The sequence below is a fragment of the Gallus gallus genome, chromosome 10 (genome assembly GCF_016699485.2).
Source record: "Gallus gallus isolate bGalGal1 chromosome 10, bGalGal1.mat.broiler.GRCg7b, whole genome shotgun sequence".
Classification (NCBI taxonomy): domain Eukaryota; kingdom Metazoa; phylum Chordata; class Aves; order Galliformes; family Phasianidae; genus Gallus; species Gallus gallus.
Genome location: NC_052541.1, coordinates 19362372 through 19382004, shown reverse-complemented (window position 1 = coordinate 19382004; position 19633 = coordinate 19362372). Strand labels below are relative to the sequence as shown.

The window sequence follows — 19633 nt, the reverse complement described above, 5'->3', positions numbered from 1 at the left end:
GACCCCAAGATGTCCTTGGCTTTAGAGCCCCTGCTTGGGCAATAACAAATACGGAACCAACCTCCCCAGATCCTGCCCAACAATAACTGAGAATTATTTACTCCATAGGGCTACATTCTTACCTGCTTTGAGCAACGTTAGCCTCAGTCTGGGCAAAGCTCAAGGGAAAAATAAAGGTAGGCATTAGCGCACAGCAAAAGCAAGCAAAGCGCCGTACCTGCATTGTCAACCATACTTTTCCCCCCCAGGAGTCCAGCTCCCTCATAAAGGCTTTTCCACCCCCACTGACAGCAAGTGGGAGGAGTGGCTGGGCCAACACCAAGCAGAAGGCCTCGCTCAGCTATTGCACAGAGGAGCATTGGTACAGGCAGCCCTCCTACTGTGTGCTGCTGTTTGCTTTACCGCTTCCCACTGAATGTCAACGGAGACTAAAGAATGACAAGTACACAAAGATACCCACAATAAATGCCAGCCCTTGTTAGCTGAGTAAATTGTGTGCTTAGCCGAGTCTTAGAGGAATCTTTGCAGAGTAAACACTGCCAGTGCTATGTGCTAGAGTAAATATGTGAAGAAGACGCAAAGACACGAAGAACGACTTCAGAGGAATGCAATTGAGTGGCACTGAATGCAATTCCACCGATGGAGAAGCGTTGCTAGATCAGGGCCAGGAAACAGCTTGATATGCACCGAACTTCTGCTGCCATTGCTACTGCAGGGGTCCCTGTGCCCTCCCCCCCAGGCTGCCAGGCCTCGTGCTCCATCCCGAGGAGCACAGAGCACACTGCTGAGCTCAGTTCCTTTCCAAACACAACCCCGAGCAGCTAGCTCACACAGACCTCACGGGCAGCACGTGAAGAACAAGTCACAGACTTGATACAACATGTTAACAAGCTACCACCTTCCCCATAGCACTGCCAAGGACACGGGCATCCTCCTTTACAAGGTCTCAGATTTGCTTTACATTATCCTTTATTTGGACAAGGTGGCTGCAGCAACTCTTTGTGCATTCTCATTCAAAACATGGAGCTTCGAGAAAAGCTCCTGCAAAACACTACGTGTCAAGACAAGGACTGAGAAAGGACACTTCAGCCACACATCCTTTGCCACAAGTGATAGAGAAAACAGCACGTTGAGAATGCCTCATTCACACTGCTTTTGAAGCAACCCAGGTGAAGCCACGTTGTGCAGCTACTGCTTCCTTTCACAAAGTTCTGAGCACCCGTTTCCCAAGGCTCCCTCCCAGGTTTCCCCAGAAGCATTTTCAATGACTTACACTGATGACAGGATTACTGAATCTCTAAAATCAAAGAGATAATGCTTTTGACATCTTGCTTATCGTTAATAGTAGATAAATTTTAGTGCACGTAAAGGAGTTAATTTAAACACCAGAAAGCCCTGTTATTTCTGCTGGCTGCCCTTTCTGTCCAAGGCAGGACATGTGTGGCAGTGGGGACACAGCACATAGGTTAGCAATGTCCCAAAACTCAGCAGAGCCCAAAAGAGGAATTCAAGGCAAAGCCAACCTCCATGCAGGGCAGATGAGCCCAGGATTCCAAGGCCAGCACCCCACAGTGGTTATTTCACACCACCTAGTGGCACTAGCTTGCCATGGCAGAGCTTCCCATTGCTCCATTACAGTACAGGATTCACCCATTTAGATCAAACCCACAAACTCCACCCCAAAAAAGAAAAACAAAACAGGCTGCAGAGCTTACCTTAGTTTTTGTAGTTTAGCATTCGGTGGTGTGACAAGAATGTGACTGGCAAGAGCCATTGAATAAGAGTATTTATTTTAACATGCTTGCAGAGCCATGTATATAAGGTCCTCACCATATCTGTGAGCACGTTACCCTTTTACCCCATATCTACAGGTGTAAAATACTTAATTACTCGCACTACAAAATAAAGTAGCCATGATGTCAAGTCATTATTACTCATCATCTTGGTACTCTCGTTTTGTTACCATGAAGACTAGAAGACTGAGATTGAAGTTGTTTTCACAAGCTGATTTGTATATTAAATAATTAAAGGTAATTCTTCCAAGAAGAAATGTACATTACCAAGCTGCTGCTGGCTATAGTAATTTATGAAATGGCATAGGAACACTCTTAAAGTGCGTTACTGCATCAGAATAAATTGCAGCATTTACACCTCTTCAAAACAGAGGGCCTGACAAGAAAGGGATAGTGACCAGAGTACAAGTACATCCTATAAAGAGCTGAAAAACATGCAAGGCAGAAGCCTTGTGTCGTTACTCTATAAAGGTACAGCTTAATAACGAGGGCTTCATACATACAAGACAGAAGGATTTCTTCAGAAGTCCACAGCGTGCAATGGTAGAACCTCCCCCTGTCCACTGAAAGCATTTGCACCCACTCATACGCTTCTTCGGGTTTGCAAAAAGGATTTTCCATGTAACCATTGCCTAGCATAGGCCAGTATAAAAAAAATACAAGCTTGTAGTGATAACAAAGCAGTTAGTTTATCACTGGCAGCAGGTAAGTCTGATAAAAGTCAACAAGATTCCAACGCAGCAGTACGTTAAGTTCATGGCTTTCTTCGCCTACAAGAAAAAAAGGCAATCAAACAACTTTCAGATCTTCCACAGCAGTCGTTCTCTGTAACAGCAGTCAATAACCCATTTACCTGCTCTCTGTATGCATAAATTTCATGTACCTCCTGTGCTAAGAAATGCTACAAGCAAAGAGTTTATTTATCCAGAAACAGATTAATTCTGTTTTCATGTTTTTAAAATAGCCACGGGCTTAAAACAAAGTTTTATTTCAATGTATTAACGCTAAATAAATAGAAGTTGCAGTTCAATACACAGGAAAACTACAGGATTGACTGCAGTGCTGTAAGGCTGCAGCAAGGCTGCCAGTAGCAGCAGCCACCCTGAAAAGGCTCCGTGAGAAGCGTGATGGAGTGCACATCAACACAGCAACAGACATCTGTGACCTTACCCAGAACACGAACTACTCATTTCTGAGACTCCCCAGAACACCTTGCCACTGCAGTTCTAAAGCCTTTACGTACAAATAATACACATCACGCGAGAGATGAGAACCTGTGTTTTACTAATTCTTACTATTTTGATTCTGAAGATAATCAGTTTGGTTTGCTTTGGCTTTGTAGAAACCTCTTTACCTCTCCAGCCCTCTCTCCTCCCTGTAAACGTCTTGCAAAACTGCAAATTGTCTTCCCCTGAGTTGAACAGGTGACTTCCACAGCATTGCCAGCACCTATCTGCAAGAGTCCAAACCTGGATACTTAGTTCTGTTCTGCAGCATCTAGTTTAGCAAGACTAGATCATCTGCAACACTTCTTTTATAGGCAAGAGATTTTTTTAGATGTCTGGTTCAAGTGTTAGGCACTGCCTTTACCAAGTACATCGTTTCAACTTTTCCTAGAATTTGAGGCTTCTGATCTGGTATGTTTGTTGTGTAACTGCAACTCTGATCCCATCACATTAAAGATGGATGAGAGCCCTGAAGAACTCAGACTTCATCAATGCACCTAAAGAGAAGAAAGCCTCTTCTAGCATGACTAAAGCCCGTGCCTCCCCAGCAGATGCCTTCGCAGTTGCATAGCAGGTAGCAGCTGAAATATTAGCTGCATTCAGGTATGCTATTAAACATATCCAATGATTCCCTCAGTTCCCTCACTGAGGCACCAACATGAATGGTGAGGCATGTGTATCCTTACTTAAATTTATCTAAAGATACAAGATGAGGGTTTTGTTTTAACTACATCAGAATCTGACAAAGGCTAGAGGGACTGGAGAAGGATACAGCGCAGTCCTATGCCACTGCCACCTTTGATCCCACTCCAGTTGTGACCTGCCAGGCATGCTACAGTCCCCAGCTTTTTACAGTCCAGCTAAGAGCACTCTGCATTGCTGCAGAAGGACAAGATCAGACCTGACATTCTGCTCACGGCACTAAATGCCAGAGAACATGCCAGAACACATCTTCTGGGTAAAAGTCCCCTACAGATCTGTACAGTCAGTGTTTCCAACACTCAACAAGCCTGTTCACTTCACAGTACATTAAAAGCATATGCATTGCAAACCTAAAGCAGGAAGGACAACAAGGTGAAGGGGGAAAAAAAAAAAGTGTTGTCTCACTTTAGGTGTTACCAGGAAAGAGAACAGTACACCAACTAGAGAGGAGAGGCACTTACTTGGGCATAGCATGATGCTGATATCCAGGTCCAAGGGCAGATCCTGCCCTCATTTCCACTGCCACAGAACACTGAGAAGACACAGGAAGTCAGTCTCTAACCCTAACCCGACCCAACTATCAACACTACTCCAAGCCCTCATATCAAGATCAAACATGATCTTTGTAGCTTACTCTGGTTTCCACATCAGTCCATTCAGAGTCTGCAGCATCCTCCGGTGGATCAGCATTGGAAGGTGATGATCTTCTCTTTCGACTGCAAGACAAGGATGAGGAAAAACAAACAAAAAACCATTACATTCTTTAAAGGTGACGTTCCTGTACAATAAAATACATAATTCATTTTTCGGTTAAATACTTTTTCTCTCAACAGCAGACCAGCCATCAGTACCTAAAAGCTCCTGAAAGTTACTTCCGTATGATTTTGAGTTAGACACAACTTCTTACTCAGTTATTTGGACCAGAATAAGTTACACATCAACTACCAAAGTTATACATTTCCAACAGTACCAGAGCCCAAAGTTAAGGGCACAACTTACCCAGTTGGAGATTCTTGCTTTAGGGTCTCTATCTCTGTGAACTGCACAGCCTGTCCACCACCTCTGGTTTTGAAAACATCACCCTGGGAGCCAAAAGCAGTTAACAAGTTACAGCCATGAGGTTACTGTGGCAGCTACGCTGCTAGTTTTCACATGAAAACTTAAGCACTTACAGCTACAGCTTTCTTTCAAGTTACTGAGCATACACCTGCAAGAGCTCGAAGCTTAAGTCACCCCACCAATTTGCTCATTAGTCGTATACTAGGAATTCTGTTACAGAGCATTTGAGCATCCATCACTGCAGCCACCCAACTCACTAATCTAAATCAAATATCATTCCAACGAGAGTGACTCTGCAAGATTAGCTGCAGTCACAAGTCTAAGAAACTTTCATTAGGAATGGATTATTGTGTTTTCCTAGAGGGGAAAAGAAACCTTAATTACTTTCAAGGGAGACGGTGATCAAGTAATAAGTATGTGATGATGTATACATAAAATAATGACAAAGTTCAAGAAAAGCATTTTCAGACTCTAAAACCTCCCTTGAATCCAACAGCACAAAACTTGCAGATCCCATCTCTTAGCACACAGAGTCAAACATACCTTTCTGCAAGGCACAAGCCTGTAGCACAAATACATTGCCAGAAATAGGATTTGACAGGGTTATCACAAGTTTACCACAGAGGTGTTTGCTTTACCTTAATTAGTTTTGTTTCAATCTCCCCATCAGAGGCTAGCTCCTGGTGCGTCAGCATGTACTTGTCACACTTAGCTAGTGCCTTTTCACTTGCAGCTGCTACTGTGATGGCATGAGGGACATGTGGCTGCATGACTGTGTCAGTGGGCAGATTAGAAGGTGGCTTATGATCTACCCATCTCTCCCCAGCTGAGCGCGACCGTCTGTGCCTGAGACGAACTGGAGGTGCATTCTGATCAGAGTGGGAAGAGAATCAGAAGAAATCAGCACACAGTAAGCTTCTCAAAGGATATTATTAGCAAAACTGATTTTCGCAGGTCTGGTTAAGATGCATTTATCTGAAGATCAAAGCTTTGTTCCTTTTAGAATCCATCCTGAAACATACTGTTACCACGAGCCTTGCAAAAAAACGCTTAATGGATTATTTCCGTGCCAATTATTCCCCACTAATTTGATGTAGTTTTATCCAATCGGTTGCATTCCCTACTTAGTAGGGTTTCCTCAAGGAGAACATCTTTCTCTTTGGCAGCACTCTTCCCACATTTCCCAGATCTGATTGCCATGAACATATTAACCGACCTGAAAAGATAAATTTGGAAGTGGATCCACAGATGCACTAATGGATCAAGACGTAATCTTGATGTAGCAAAGGGAACAGATTGAGTATGGATTTCCAACACAAAGCCTCTGTTTACTCAGAAGTATTACAAGCAAGAAAAAGGAAGAGTGCCCTCTGCTAGCGTTACTGCTTCTGAGCCCAGCTGCTAGAAATCCACATGAAGCAATGCAGGTTCACATATTTTTAACTTATGTTCATGAACATTGTCAGTTGCTCAGGTAAACCAGAAAATAGTTTGTTTAAAAACCTAGGTCCTTTCAAAATCCTTGAACAGGCATTTGAAAGAATACTACAGGCTCTCTCTGTTCTATTTACTCACTAATGTACAGACCTCTGTACATCGTAGTGATGTTAAATAACCCGAAGCTATGAATGCAAATTCCTCCACATTGCTTTCAGGTGATGAGCAGCAATTGGGATTTCTCTCAGCAATAGACATGAGACTAGCTGTGTCCTTCACAGGTAAAGCTCTTAAAGAGCTAAAGCATTTAATCTTTAGGAGCTGCATCTAGAAATTCACGGTGTTCAAAAGTTGTTTTACATGAAAATTAGAGGAGAGATCTTGAGTGTTTTATTCCTTTTTAGGGCAGAAGTGGGAAGTAACTCTGCCAGGATGCCCTAGAAATCTACAAATTAAGTCCAAAGGAAGACACTACTACCGGTCACATCTTTCTGTGGGAGAGAACACATCCCACAGTCTGGTGCTGGTGATTTGTGTTTTAGTTAATTGGAACAGCATTTGCTTAAACCACATCCCATGCTTCAAAGGGCCAGGGCTAGCAAGTAACAGGAATTCTGAAAACATCCAAAAAAATGAATCCCACCATGATAAGCTTCCCTCTTCTCAGGAAGCCCTCTCAGGAGCTCTGATCCTGGGAGTAGGATGTAGTACAATTCTCATGGATTTACCTGAGCCACTGTGACAGTCACATCATGATAGAGACACCACTGATACAAGCATTTACACACAGTAATTTGATGGAAAAGCATCTCTCAACTATAAGCAAAGCCCCCAGTTTTAATGCAGATGTGAAAATTTGGAAAGACTATTCTAGCAGAGCAAAAGTTAACAGCTATTCAAGTGAGAAGTTTGTCTAAGCACTATTTCTAGTAGACATCTGCATGTGGCTGGCTCATAAGACCACCTTTGAAGCTGCCCAAAAAGGACTATGGTAAGTTGCAGGCTGTAAGATTTGAGGAGACAGAAACAAATTAAAACAAAGGCATTTAGAGTTAGAAAAAAGGCCCAGTTAGTTCAGAGTTCCTTTCTGCAGCTATCTACAGTCTAACGAGAAATGGAAGTGCTTTCTAAAGATGTTTAAATGCCAAATTAAAGATTTAAAGAGTAATAGTGAGACTCAACTTGGAAACAGTACTGCCCTATAAGAAATACATTTAGGGGAAAATTCAGAAGCCTTTTACACTCAATGTTAGAGAGCAGTTGTGATGAACTTTTGAGCCAGACTAAGTAACACTACATTTAGCTTTTGACAGGAGCAGCACTAACCCTGCAGCATTGATCCTCTTCTATTTCTAGCTCATCTCTACTCTTGGGAACCTCAGTGATTCCAGTCCAGCACATCCCTCGCCTTCTGTCTGAGGTGTTACAGTCTCTACTTTGTCCTGGTTCTTGTTGTCTAGTCCTTGTTTTAGAATTGCCACCGGTATGCTTGTGCGAAGGGGTTTTCTGCTCCCATTCCATAACACAGGAAGCCACAGAAATGCTGCTACAAGAATTTGAACGTCTGTGCACCTGCTGGTTGCTCACGAGCCGCTGGCTGTTAGGAACCTGAGTAATATAAAGTTACTAGAAGGCTAAAGAGAATGGGAAAGCAGTTAACGACACAGAACTATCAACTCATAAGGCAATAAGACAGGGTCACTGCACGAGTCAATAGTCAACGTAGCTACCCAAATTTATGGTTTTGGAGAGCAGTGACTGCACTAGGAATGAGATGTTCTTCAATACTGAAGACATTAGGAAAGTAGGAGCACAAATAAAAGACATCAATATAAATACAAGAGGAGAAGAATTCAAAAGCGTTTTAATCATCCAAATGCTGTGCTTGGGAAACGTTTTCTAGCCACTAGAGAAAAGTGCTCTGCATTTTAGTTCATTCTTAGAAGTACGCTTATCCCTTTACCAAGAAGTGCTTTAAAGGCAACTTACAGGTACTGGTGTTGGAGAGACTGATCTCGGAATAGGCTTCTCTCTGTCTCTCTCCCGTGAAGGCCTCTCTGGCTTTTCATTCTTTGGTTCAGTAACAATGGCCTTCAGCTGCTTCAGTTTTTCATCTTTGACCCAAAGTTTGTTCTGCATTTCCAGCTGCTTTGCTGCTACACGCCGCTCCTACAAAGACAGAGAGACAAACACAGTGGTTAAGGTACAAGTTTGTAGATAACCCTATATTCTACATGGAAGGGTATTCTTTCCCTCTGAGATAAAAGCTGATGAAAGTAACGATGTATCAAGCTAAAAAGAAAGACTGCCAAGGTTATGTCTAATGCCATAAATATTCTGCTTCCTAAATCAAGAGGGCAAATCAGACCATTGTCTAACTGTGGATCTATCAATAGCCCCAAAGTAGTAAACGGTCCTGTAGTAGTGTAAATTACTCAGATTTGCTTTCCTTATTGCTCATGAAGCACGTATCTGAACAAGAGTTTACATGAGGATAACGGGGAAAGCCTGATATTAGGCTTCTCCTGACAGCTGCCAGAACAAAAGAATCACTCCTCAGAGAGCCATAAACCCAAAAGAACAAGTTCCAGATACCAAAATGAAGCGCACAAGAGAGCTGCTCTAGTTGCATCATGGTCCCTTGAGGAGTTCATCCTATCATACAACATTTATAAAATTTAAGAAGAAAATGTCTGTTCAAGTCCTCAATTAAAAGCCAAATATCTTCACTCTTAGTAGTATTAAGAAAACAAAGAAAAACCTTAAAAACAACCAAGCTCCCCAGCTCCCTCCAGCACTACCACCCTTAGACAGCTCTCATATATCAGGCAGTATACTCACACACTCCTTCTCCCATTTCATGGTTGTTTCAGCAACCATGCCTTGCAGCCGTGCCTCCAACCTACGCTTGTCAGAAGCCTGACGTTGCAGTTTCTGGCTCTTGCTCTCTAGTTCTTGCTGAAGATGACGCTTATCTTCTTCATAAATTGTAGCAGTTTTCTCTAAAATCTCAATCTGGAAGAAGGAAGAACTTTGTTATGCCCCCAGGCAACACAGCCATCAAAGCTCAGAAGCACAGGTTATGTTTGCTTGTGCTAGAGTATATTTGTTAGCTGTTTTTTATCAATAGACCCAGCTGAAAAGCTCATGTTCCAGGAAGTTCCAGACATTTTACAACTTTTAAGACAGTTACTCATTTAAATGCATTACTGAAGTCTCATTTGTGGACATGCAGCTTAGGGCAGAGTTTAGAGGTGGACCTGGTAGTGATAGAGGCTGACAGGTGGACTTAACGTCATCGAGGGCCTTTCCCAACCTAAATGATGCTACAAATTCTGGTCAAAAAGCTAGAAGAGTTTAGATGTACTTTGTGGAGAACTTCTGACTTTGTTTCTATCCACCTTAAAAGCAACTTATGATGAGAAGAAGATTGCCAAACGATAGACAGAAAAAGCTTTTCATGCTTAGGAACTGCGTAGCTTAGAACAATGAGAGGACACTAACCTTGTATTCCAGAGTTTTAATTTTCTTCTCCAGGCGTTCTAACTCCGTTTTCTGTCCTGTTATTACTTTCTCTTTCTCAGACAGTTTCCCTTGAAAATGGTTTTCTTTGGACATAACGCTGGAATCAAGCTCTCGCAGTATAGTTTTAAATGTAAGCACTGCAAGAGAGTCAACATACTTTACTTTCTCATCCTTTCTCTTGAACTTGACACTACCAGCTACTTCATTACCTCAATGAAAGGGTTTTTAAACCATCAACCTAGACAAGATAATTATTCCACATTAGTACAAAGGAGATGCTTGAGTAGCAATGAGGGCACCAAAAAAAATAGAAAAAAAAAGAAATCAAGCTCTATATCAGTGCTCAAATTCTTACCATTTTTGGCAAACTCCTCTGACAACTTCTGTCGTAGTTTGTGGCGTTCTTCCAGGACTCCAGTAAGCTTTGGAAGAGTTTGATCATCATTAATATCCAATAGCTCACACGAAGGCAGGGGAGGAAAGTTCTGCAGAAGTATTTCTGAAGCAGATTGCTCTTCTGTTTCTGTAAGATTTAAAGCCAAGGAGGTCTGTCAGCAAGCTAGAGAACAAAGTTCCCATTTGACAATGCATAGCCACAGATCATTCCACAGAATTACGAAGGAGACAGAATGTAGAATTATTAATGAGAACTACATGTTTTCAGAATAGATGACAGCATTGAGAACAGATTAAATGTGACATTTTTGATTCATTCCTTACAATACCTCCAGGCAAGTCCTAATTTCTAAAGTAAATCCAGAGCATATAAAAGCAAAGTACCATCTTCAGCACAATCTCTTTTCCAGAGCTGCAGTAGTGGGACCCTGAATTCAGTTCATCATCAGCAACAAAGAATTACTTTGAGAATCTTAGCGTAAGCCCAATTACTGTGTAAGCAGTAGCACAGCATGAAAACAGCAATTCAGGTACACTTACTACAGAGAAAGCTAACCACTAACAGTTAAACACAGCTCCTTGTGCGCTTTTAAGGCTCAAATTTATTCTTAAAGAAGCCTTCAAACCCTAAGAAGGGAAAAAAAGGTGGGTGCTGTGAACACTGCATTCTCCTGTTTACCTCCACTAATTGGGCCGCCTCGAATCTCCAGTTTCTGTGCCAGCTCCTCTCTGAAGGCCTGGTTCCTGAAGCGCCGTCCCGGTGTTAAACCACACAGGGGTCTATCGACAGGCCTTGCAACCTCCACCTCCTGTGTCATCTCTGCAAAACGCATGACTTGCTGCAAAAGACCGAAAGCAAGCTCAGCAATGCAATAAAACAGCAGCTGGCCAAAGCAAGTTTGAACGTGACGTTTTAGATCAATAGAAGTTTTACCAGAGACATTACCAACATAGAATCTGAAGTATTTTTCAGTTAGATAGCTTGCAAATCTGAAGTAGAACATCTAAAAATCCTTCCCTAGTAACACCTTCCCTCCCTTCATCCCTCAAAGAGCCATAAACATGACTGTGCAGATATCTTAAGTTCTTGCAAATACTGCCCTAGTGGGGATAAAGCACCAAAATACAGCTATCTGGACTGCTGTAAATAAGAGAAACTTCCTATGTTGCACACAAGCAGTAGTAGCATTTTTGAGAGGAAAAATGAAGACTTAGGGCATATTTGCCCTGCAGTATTACATCTGATTGCCCGAAGCATTCAAACAGTGTAAGTTATCATCCCTGCCACCTACTAAACTAGTACAGTAATACAGAGCTAAATGTGAAAGTAGAGTAGGCAAGGATAAGAATTGCAAGAAAGTTACCAGGCTTTCCTCGTAGTCCTCAGCTTTAGGATTAACACATACAATCATACGCACTTTCCCTTCGCCATCAAAATAGTTCTTGAAGAGATGAGTCAGTTTGGAATCCCTGTAGGGCACCATCTTAAAACAAAGCAGAAGGAAGTTCTGATAAGCTTTTATTACATCAGCTCTTAATCAAAAGACAACTGAATGGCAGGTTGCATACCTTGTTTGTTCCATACATCTGGTTTTCCCGTAGAACTTCAATACATGTTCTTAATGTCATTAATGACTGATTAATATTACCTTAAAATAATAATAAAAAAAATCTCTGTAAGCAGCTATTTGCATCATATTTCCAGATTTTTTAAGATAAACTGTCTGTACCCATAAGTCATTTGTTACTGACAGCCTTTCCAAAGAATCTGAAGTACCCACAAATGCAATACATGCTGCCAAATAACCCGGTTTCCAAGCTGGAGGATTGGAGACCATCAAATGAGATAACCAAACATCATAACAGAACACTTAATGATTCTTCTTATGGTTTCTTTACCAGAAGACAAAATTAACACATGCATAGCCTAGCCAACTAACAGGCTGTCTAAACATGGTACATACCTGCTTCTCGCAACCTGTTCCCTTCAGCTTTTGTTCTATTAGTCCTTTCACTTCCAGCTAGATCAACTAAGGACAGCTGGCTTAAAGTGATCTGTTCCTTCTCCTGTTATGGGAAAGAAATCAATTTAGGCTAACTATTAGCTCTATATTCCCTGCCTTGTAAGGGGGCACTGGGTGGGTGTGGTGCAGGGGAACATCCCTCACACCCCAAAGCCAGCAGGCACACTTAAAACAGACACATACTACACCTTCAGACTAAGATTGAGAGTGTTTTTATAGCCCTTAATCCATGCCTCACTAGGGCTTTTGTGAACAAGTTTATCAAATCCTTTGTCTTGTGGCACAAGATAGATTATATCAAGCACTGTTGTTCAAAGCCTCTAAGTCATATTCTTACATTAAGACGTTTTGCTCAAAACAGAGGAAGAATAAACAGAAGAGCAGCTCTGCTGCTCACTTTAACGCTCTATTTACAGGAAGGAGAGAAATTAAATACTTTAGAAACTTTGTAATTTTGATTCCCTTCACCAAAAATGTGAAAGTTTCAATACGTATAAGTTTAAGTCAGTAGGCCACGCTGCAAGATTCACCACTTTTTAATCACCTCTATATTCATACATACACACACACACCTCTCCTTTAACAGCATGCCCCAGAATTTACCTGCAGCACATTATCTCCATCTGCATCCAGAGGTGCCTGAGCCAACTTGATAATGAAAACTCCATGAGATCGACTAGATTCTCGATTCAGCTGAGTGTTTGCAATGCGCCTCTTCTTTTGCCCTGTTTGAAAGAACGACAACATTCCCTCCTAACACCTGCTTCATGCAACAGGTCTGCCACCTATCAGAGCCACTTCTGTTTTCAGCATGACAGTGTAAACTCCATACAGACACGTAGTTGTTTTAAGTTGCATTTCAAGGCTATTTACCTTTCCAAAAGACTTCAAAAGCTTCTTCCGTGGATTTCACCTCTACTTCTGTGCATCCTGTGACATACATGTTGTGATTCTGGTCCTCACGAAGTATTTTGGATTGTGGAGGTCTTGAGGGCAAGGAAGAAAGGAAAGCACTGAATTTCAGTGGAGCTGGATATACAGTAGTTTATCATCTCATGCAAGTTCTCTTTTATTTAAGTACACAATTCAGTCTAAATACATCAATTATCCACACAGCAGATGGAGGCAGAAGTACAAGGACACACACTCAGCCAAGATTAGTTACACTTCAGCTACTAATTTAGAAGCCATGTTTAATTGCAATTCTTACTGGGAATCATTGGTTTGTGTGGCAGCTATTGCTTAACTACATGCATATGGCTCATAGAGAAGCAAGATGGCTTCAACAGCGTTCTACGTTCACTAGTAAAGCAAAGAAGAGATAAGGAGTCAGTTTATTTTCTGCTTCTACTAAAAAAAAAAATTCACTTGTCAGTATTGGGAGTAATATGCTTAGGCACATACATAAAGTCACCGTTTCGCACAGGAGTGTTGCAATTGTTCCACCTACCAAAAAAACAGGATTAGAAATATTAAGTCGTTCAGCCAGTGTCCAAGATCTTCTCATATTTAATGTACTGTACCTTCCATAAATGGAAATAATCTAAGACTTTTCCTAGGCTGATTTCTGGATATGATAAGCAAGAAACTAAACCAAATTTCATTCTTATTTAGAAAACATTCAGATATTCAAACGCATTTCAAAGCAGTATCCTGGAGAACGCTCTCAATGTTTCAGTGCAATGGCTTGTTTTACTCCAGTTTAGTCTTTGTAGATTGGCCAGCTCCTTAATTAACCCACGTGTACCAGTAGATACACATTGCTTTCTTTAATGGATTTAGAATTTTAAAGATATGTTCAAGTAAGTGATTTGATTTACAGACAGCCTTTGCAAAGATCACAAGATGTACTGGTTCTGGATCATGGCCAAGTAGATACCTTTCCAAAAAATATATCCAGAATTTCATTTGAGACTATTCATCTCTGTTGCTAAGGAAATGATTGGCACTGAACGGAAATAATACACAAGCTTTTGCCCAATACAGTTTTCCAGAGGAAAATGCCAGCTATGGAATAAAGGAATAGCACTTGCAGAATAGCACCAATAGACCTAAAACCTCAGCAGGATACAACGCTGCCCAAGAAATTAAATATTTACTTATTTATCTTTCATTACATTAGGAAACTGAGCACTAAATCTTAGCAGCAACAGAACAACTCAGCACACTTCAATACCCTTGTCTGGATTCCATAGGTATCACCTTATTCTTTGTGATTTTTGGAAGCAATTCACCTGAATTGAGCCAGATTTGCAGAGAGTAACAAAGACATGCAATCCTCACCAAAGCTTAACTTCTGTAAGTTTATCAATATTGTTATTCCTACTAACTTGGGTTTTATCAGGTCAAATGGAGTCTCTTCCAGGAGGTCATAAATGTAGTTGTTGTAGATCTCGATGTAAGAAACAAAGACACTGTAGACATTATCTTCATCGACTTCTTCCACTTTGCAGTGATCTTGCACGTTGATCATATCAGCAAACTCTGGATCTATCTGTCGCCTGTTGATCACACACAGTAAGTGACTGATGGAGCACCCACAGCCAGCTATCTTATCTGACTGAACAGCCAAAAAACCCAAGCTTATGACAGTTGGTGTGACTGGAGTAGAGAAACACATTAGAAACTAAAGCCAGCATATCCTGCCTGCCATGGGGTGGTTGGAGCTTCATGATCCTTGAGGTCCCTTCCAACCCGAGCCATTCTATGATTCTATGTGGTCAAATCACAGCAATTTACTTGCGTGAAAACAGATACCAAAAAAAATAGCCTCATGTTGCTCAGTTCTAAAGCTTAGAATCAAAGTATTTCACTATGCAGTTTTCCATCCTACATGGAACATAATACAATAGATTGCCGTGAGTATCTGTGGATGGATGGCTGACCCAGGGAGGTCACGTTTATCTCTCCCTGGGGCGCTGCAAGCAAAACAGCTGCTATGGATCACTGTCTCACACAGAACAACGATGGGAGTAGGTGAAAGGAATACGGAGCTGCGATAGAGACCGCTGTGCCAGGTGCTGTGAGACAAGCTGCAATCAACTGCAAGTTATGAGAAGCGTGCCTTGTTGTACTTAGCATGTTATTTGTACCGCTCTATATAAACGGCTGTGTGCAGTTACTAAATGGCTTGGCTACTAGTGACCAGATTGGTGTGTGGCCTCATCCATGCCACACCTCGGCTGAATATTGCTCTCCAGTGGACTCTGAACAGTCGTTCGATGACAAATATCATTTGCTTCCCCCCCCCCCCCCCCTCCAAGAATTAGATAAAGACACCAAGATAATTTAAAATCACAGTTTCAGAATAACATTTACATTAAATGCTTTTTTCTGCATGGTACAATAGCTACTTACTTGCCAGAAGGAGTTTTGGGAACAGGCATGGCGTCTCTTTTTTGTCGCTCTAACAGAGCATCTACTTCACACTGAACATCCACACCATTCTTGTCATCAAGCTTAAAAACCTGAACAGTGAACATGTTTAGACAATATAATGACAAACGGTAGTGAACATAAGGTGTTGGCCAGCAAAAGACAAGTTATTTGATCAAGCTGTCTGGCAGCCTGCAAATACCACACCCCCTCACTAACACTCAATCTGCTAGCTAATTCCAAGTACATTTGACAGAAAACAGGTACTTAAAAAACAAAAATATTTCACAAAGACTGCCAAGCTAGCATGCTACCAGGGAAAAAGCTTCCACTATTGCTATCCAAATATATTTGGATAGCAAAAAAAAAAAGACTTCTGAACAAAAGAAAAACTAAACATTTTCTATATTACTTCAAGTATGGAATGAGATTTGTGTCAAGATACAAAAGTCACAGGAAATCATAGCTCAGATTCTTCCTTTTTTACTGAAGTAACTAAAAACTGAGTAACAATTAGAAGAGCAGTTAGACCATCCATCTTCTTGATATGTCTGTCCTAGATACCAGGCCTGTCTCCTTGGTCCTGTTTCAGAAACCTCATAGTTTTTTGGGGGTACTTTCTGTTGTTGTTTAAGACAGGAGGCATTCTGAACAGTGCTTTAGGTTGTTGTGAGCAGCAGAGTGGAGAATTTGGGACAAAACTACTCACAAATCTCTTGGCCTGGAACGGTCCTATGCTGTTGAAGATCATAGCCAAACACCGTGGGAGAAGTCCTCCATCACCAGGAGATCCTGTCATAGTGTGGGTTTTCCCACTGCCTGTCACCCCATATGTAAAAAGGAGACCTAGGAGAGACACAGGAGTCCTGTAATCAATGCTTACAGCCTCAAAAAGCATCAGTTACATTCACACTGTTTCTTGGGTAAAACATTCTTATGAAAGAAGACTCCTGCTGAGCTATCTATCAGTAAGCTCACCCCAGTCCAGCAAAAGCCACTCTTAGTCAAATACTAGTACTGGCCATCTCACTGAGACACACTTCAACTGCTAACACTTGCCCTGTTTTGGGATCACGCATTTGGAAATGAAAACAAATGCAGCCACTGAGCCCCAGGTGTAGCAGCCTGATTTACTTTGGCTGTTACAAGGGAGCTTGACATTAACCAGATACCTCAAGGTATCAAAGTACGCCTAGGACAAATTGATTTGTTTCTACAGTCAGTCTTTAGGAGAGTAGCTGGCATCTTTCTGCTGAAAAAAAATGTGTTTGTTCAGTTAACAGGGCACAAAAAATTATACCTGGACATGCAAAGCATGCACAGCATGACACGAGAAGAGCTCCCAGGGAAGTTGTACAGGGGAGCTAAACCACAACAGTTTCCATTGCAAATAAGGTGTACACATGCATATACACATAAGACATGCAAAATCATAACAGTACAAGAAAAGACACACAAAGACATGACAGAAAACAAGGAAAGCCTTACCGTTTTTCCCACGAATGAGATCTTCCACGAGAGGTTTAGCCACTACGTCAAAAAGCTCCTTCTGAGCAACAAGGGTACCAAACACTTCCTTAAATGAATACTGCATCTGAAGTAAAGACGACACATCACCCTAAATCTTAAGCTTCCCTGCCCAGAAGTTCGTTCCTTCAAATTGCTTCATTCTTTTTCCCTTAGCTCAGCAGAAGGGCAAAGAAACTACTTGAAGATTACACCCATGTTTGAACATGCACAGTTGCTCCACTATAGCTCTTCTAATAACCACTTAAGTTTATATAAGAACAGCAACCTCAGGTTTTAATAGAGCTTATGTCCATCAGTGACCATAGTGATCAGGAAGTCTGACCTCACGTGCAAATAGAGGAGCTCACAACCTTCAGTTTCAAGCTCAAGTTTCTGTTTGATCCCCAACCCTCATCTATACAGAGACTGAAGGAACGCCAAGGACACCCACAATGGATAAAGTCACGTTGCTCCAGAATTTAATATTCTTGCTTTTAAGTTCACGTCTTTCCCCAGCCCAGCCTGTTTCCAGTCACAGGTTTGCAATGTACTTGGACAGATCCAGCCACTTTTCTTCAAAACACTTGTAAATATTTAAATATCACTTCATATACTTTCAGGTTCTCCCCTAACGAATTCAGAAACAAAGTATCCTGCGTGCCAGCTCACATTCATTATGCCTTACCCACAGAAAGCCAAAGAGACCGTCTCACTTAGAACTACTGCACTTTGTTGGGAACCTGTAATCAGCCATTTCACAACCAAACCATGTCAGAGCTATAGCACTCTAGCTCCTCATTCTGTACACATGCCCTAAAGTCCCCTTTCCAGTAAACACGATAGCTGCTTGCTGTAAGTGACCTGCCACCTTCTTCCTACTTCACACCATTTCACTGCTTCGGAACAGTTTGCTTAGAAGGAACCTACAAAGATCAAATCCAACTGCCTGACCTCACCAGGGTTAATCAAAAGTTAAAGCCTATCACTGAGGGCATTGCCCACTGACAGCCACAGGACACCACCCACCCTGCTAGGAAGCCCATTCCAGTATTTGACCACCTTCATAGTAAATAAATGTTTCCTGATGCCCCTCTGATCCTCCGTGGCACAGCTGTTTAAGTATCTCGCTGGTTACAGGGAGGAGAAACCAGCCCACCCACTCTTCCCTCTTTATACATTAACTACGGCTTTCCCCTTCAGTACACACAGGGAAATATTGCTCTTTGCTGAGCTTAAGGATACACCAACTCTTAACTCATTCATGCCTGATTTTGCTTAGAACAGGTTTCTAAGAATCAGGGCTTTGTGAACAAATCCTTCAAGCAGTTTTGCCAGTTTTACCTTTTTTCCCCTTTTATTCTCACCCTTCCACCCTGCAAAAGCCTTTTTGCATATAGGACATATAGAAAGACATTGAGGCCCTGAAGCCTGTCCAAGAAGGGCAACAAAGCTGCAAAGGGATGGAGCCTTATGGGGAGTGGCTGAGGGAACTGGGATTGTTCAGACAGGAGGAGGCTCAGGGAAGATCTCATTACTTTCTCCAATCCCTGAAAGGAGGTTGTGGTGAGGTGCAGGTCAGCCTCTGCCCGCAAGTAACAGCAGCAAGAGGTGATGGCCTGAAGTTACACCAGAGGAGGTTTAGATTGGATATCAGGAGACATTTCGTCTCCACAAGAGCTGCCCAGGGCAGTGGTGGGGTCACCGCCCCTGGAGGCATCCACAGAACATGGCGATGTGGCACTGAGGGACACGGGCAATGGGCACGGTGAGGTGGGTTGGGCTTGAGGATTTCAGAGGGCTTTTCTACTCTTCTGATCCGTATAGCGATTCTACATATCGATACCAAAGGAAGGAAAACGTGCATTTCTGCTCCGAAGGGGCTTCGGGGTTTGAAAACTCTCTTCTCTCAGAGCACCACCCGCACAGGGCCCACCGCCCCGCAGGAACCCGGGCAGCAGAAGGAGCCCCGCGGGCCGTTACCTCCCGGTACTCCCCGTTGCGGAATATCCTGTATCCGTCGGGCGGGTGGATCTGCACCGTGCTCTCGTTGATCACCTCAATGCAGCACTCCTGGTCCGGGCGGCCCAGCGGCCGCACCCTGCAGTACACCTGTGGGAGGACAGGGCTGAGCCCCGGGACAGCGCAGCGCAGCGCGGCCCGGCCCGGCCCGGCGCCCCCCGCCCCGAGGCGCCGCACTCACCCCCACGGGGTCCTTCGGGCCGGGCGGCGACGGCTTCTTCAGCGCCGGCCTCCGCGGCATCTTGGCCCTACTGGGGGAAGGAACGAGCCGTGAGGGGCGACCCCGGACACCGCGCGGGACCGGGACGAACCGAACCGAGATGGCCGGCCGAGGGACCGGGATGGACTTACACCCCCTTCATGGTGCGGAGACGGCGACCACCTACAAGACCCGAACTCCGCGCTGCCTCGCCCGGCGGCCGCGCGCCCGTTTCGTTCAAATCCAACCAATCAGCGCGCACGCCCGCGTGGCGTCACCGCGCAGCGTTACGTCGGGGAGCGCCACCGCCCATCCCCGCCCCGGGGCGTAGGCCGCAAGCGTTGCTATGGTAACGGCAGAGCGCGCCGC

At 43.0% G+C, this 19633-nt stretch overlaps 1 protein-coding gene across 23 annotated transcripts; it reads right to left on the bottom strand.

Moving 5' to 3' along the window:
* Positions 1–1773: 1773 nt before the first annotated feature.
* KIF23 (kinesin family member 23) lies at positions 1774–19473 on the bottom strand. Of its 23 annotated transcripts, none has more exons than XM_015292104.4 (24): positions 19417–19473; positions 19247–19316; positions 19027–19155; positions 17026–17131; positions 16247–16383; positions 15520–15629; positions 14493–14663; positions 13567–13608; positions 13036–13148; positions 12766–12887; positions 12103–12205; positions 11708–11787; positions 11503–11622; positions 10818–10977; positions 10098–10265; positions 9722–9879; positions 9059–9232; positions 8207–8386; positions 7544–7825; positions 5419–5649; positions 4721–4803; positions 4356–4437; positions 4183–4253; positions 1774–2563 (listed from the first exon to the last, which is right to left on the bottom strand). In XM_015292104.4, the coding sequence occupies exons 1-24, from the start codon at positions 19425–19427 to the stop codon at positions 2548–2550; spliced, it is 2919 nt and encodes a 972-aa protein (XP_015147590.1). In that variant the 5' UTR covers positions 19428–19473; the 3' UTR covers positions 1774–2547. The 23 variants fall into 23 exon arrangements, with proteins under 23 accessions (XP_015147590.1, XP_015147591.1, XP_015147594.1 ...); XM_015292105.4 differs by having other exon boundaries at positions 19247–19313; XM_015292106.4 differs by lacking the exon at positions 1774–2563 and adding an exon at positions 2599–3246.
* Between the last annotated feature and the right edge of the window lie 160 nt (positions 19474–19633).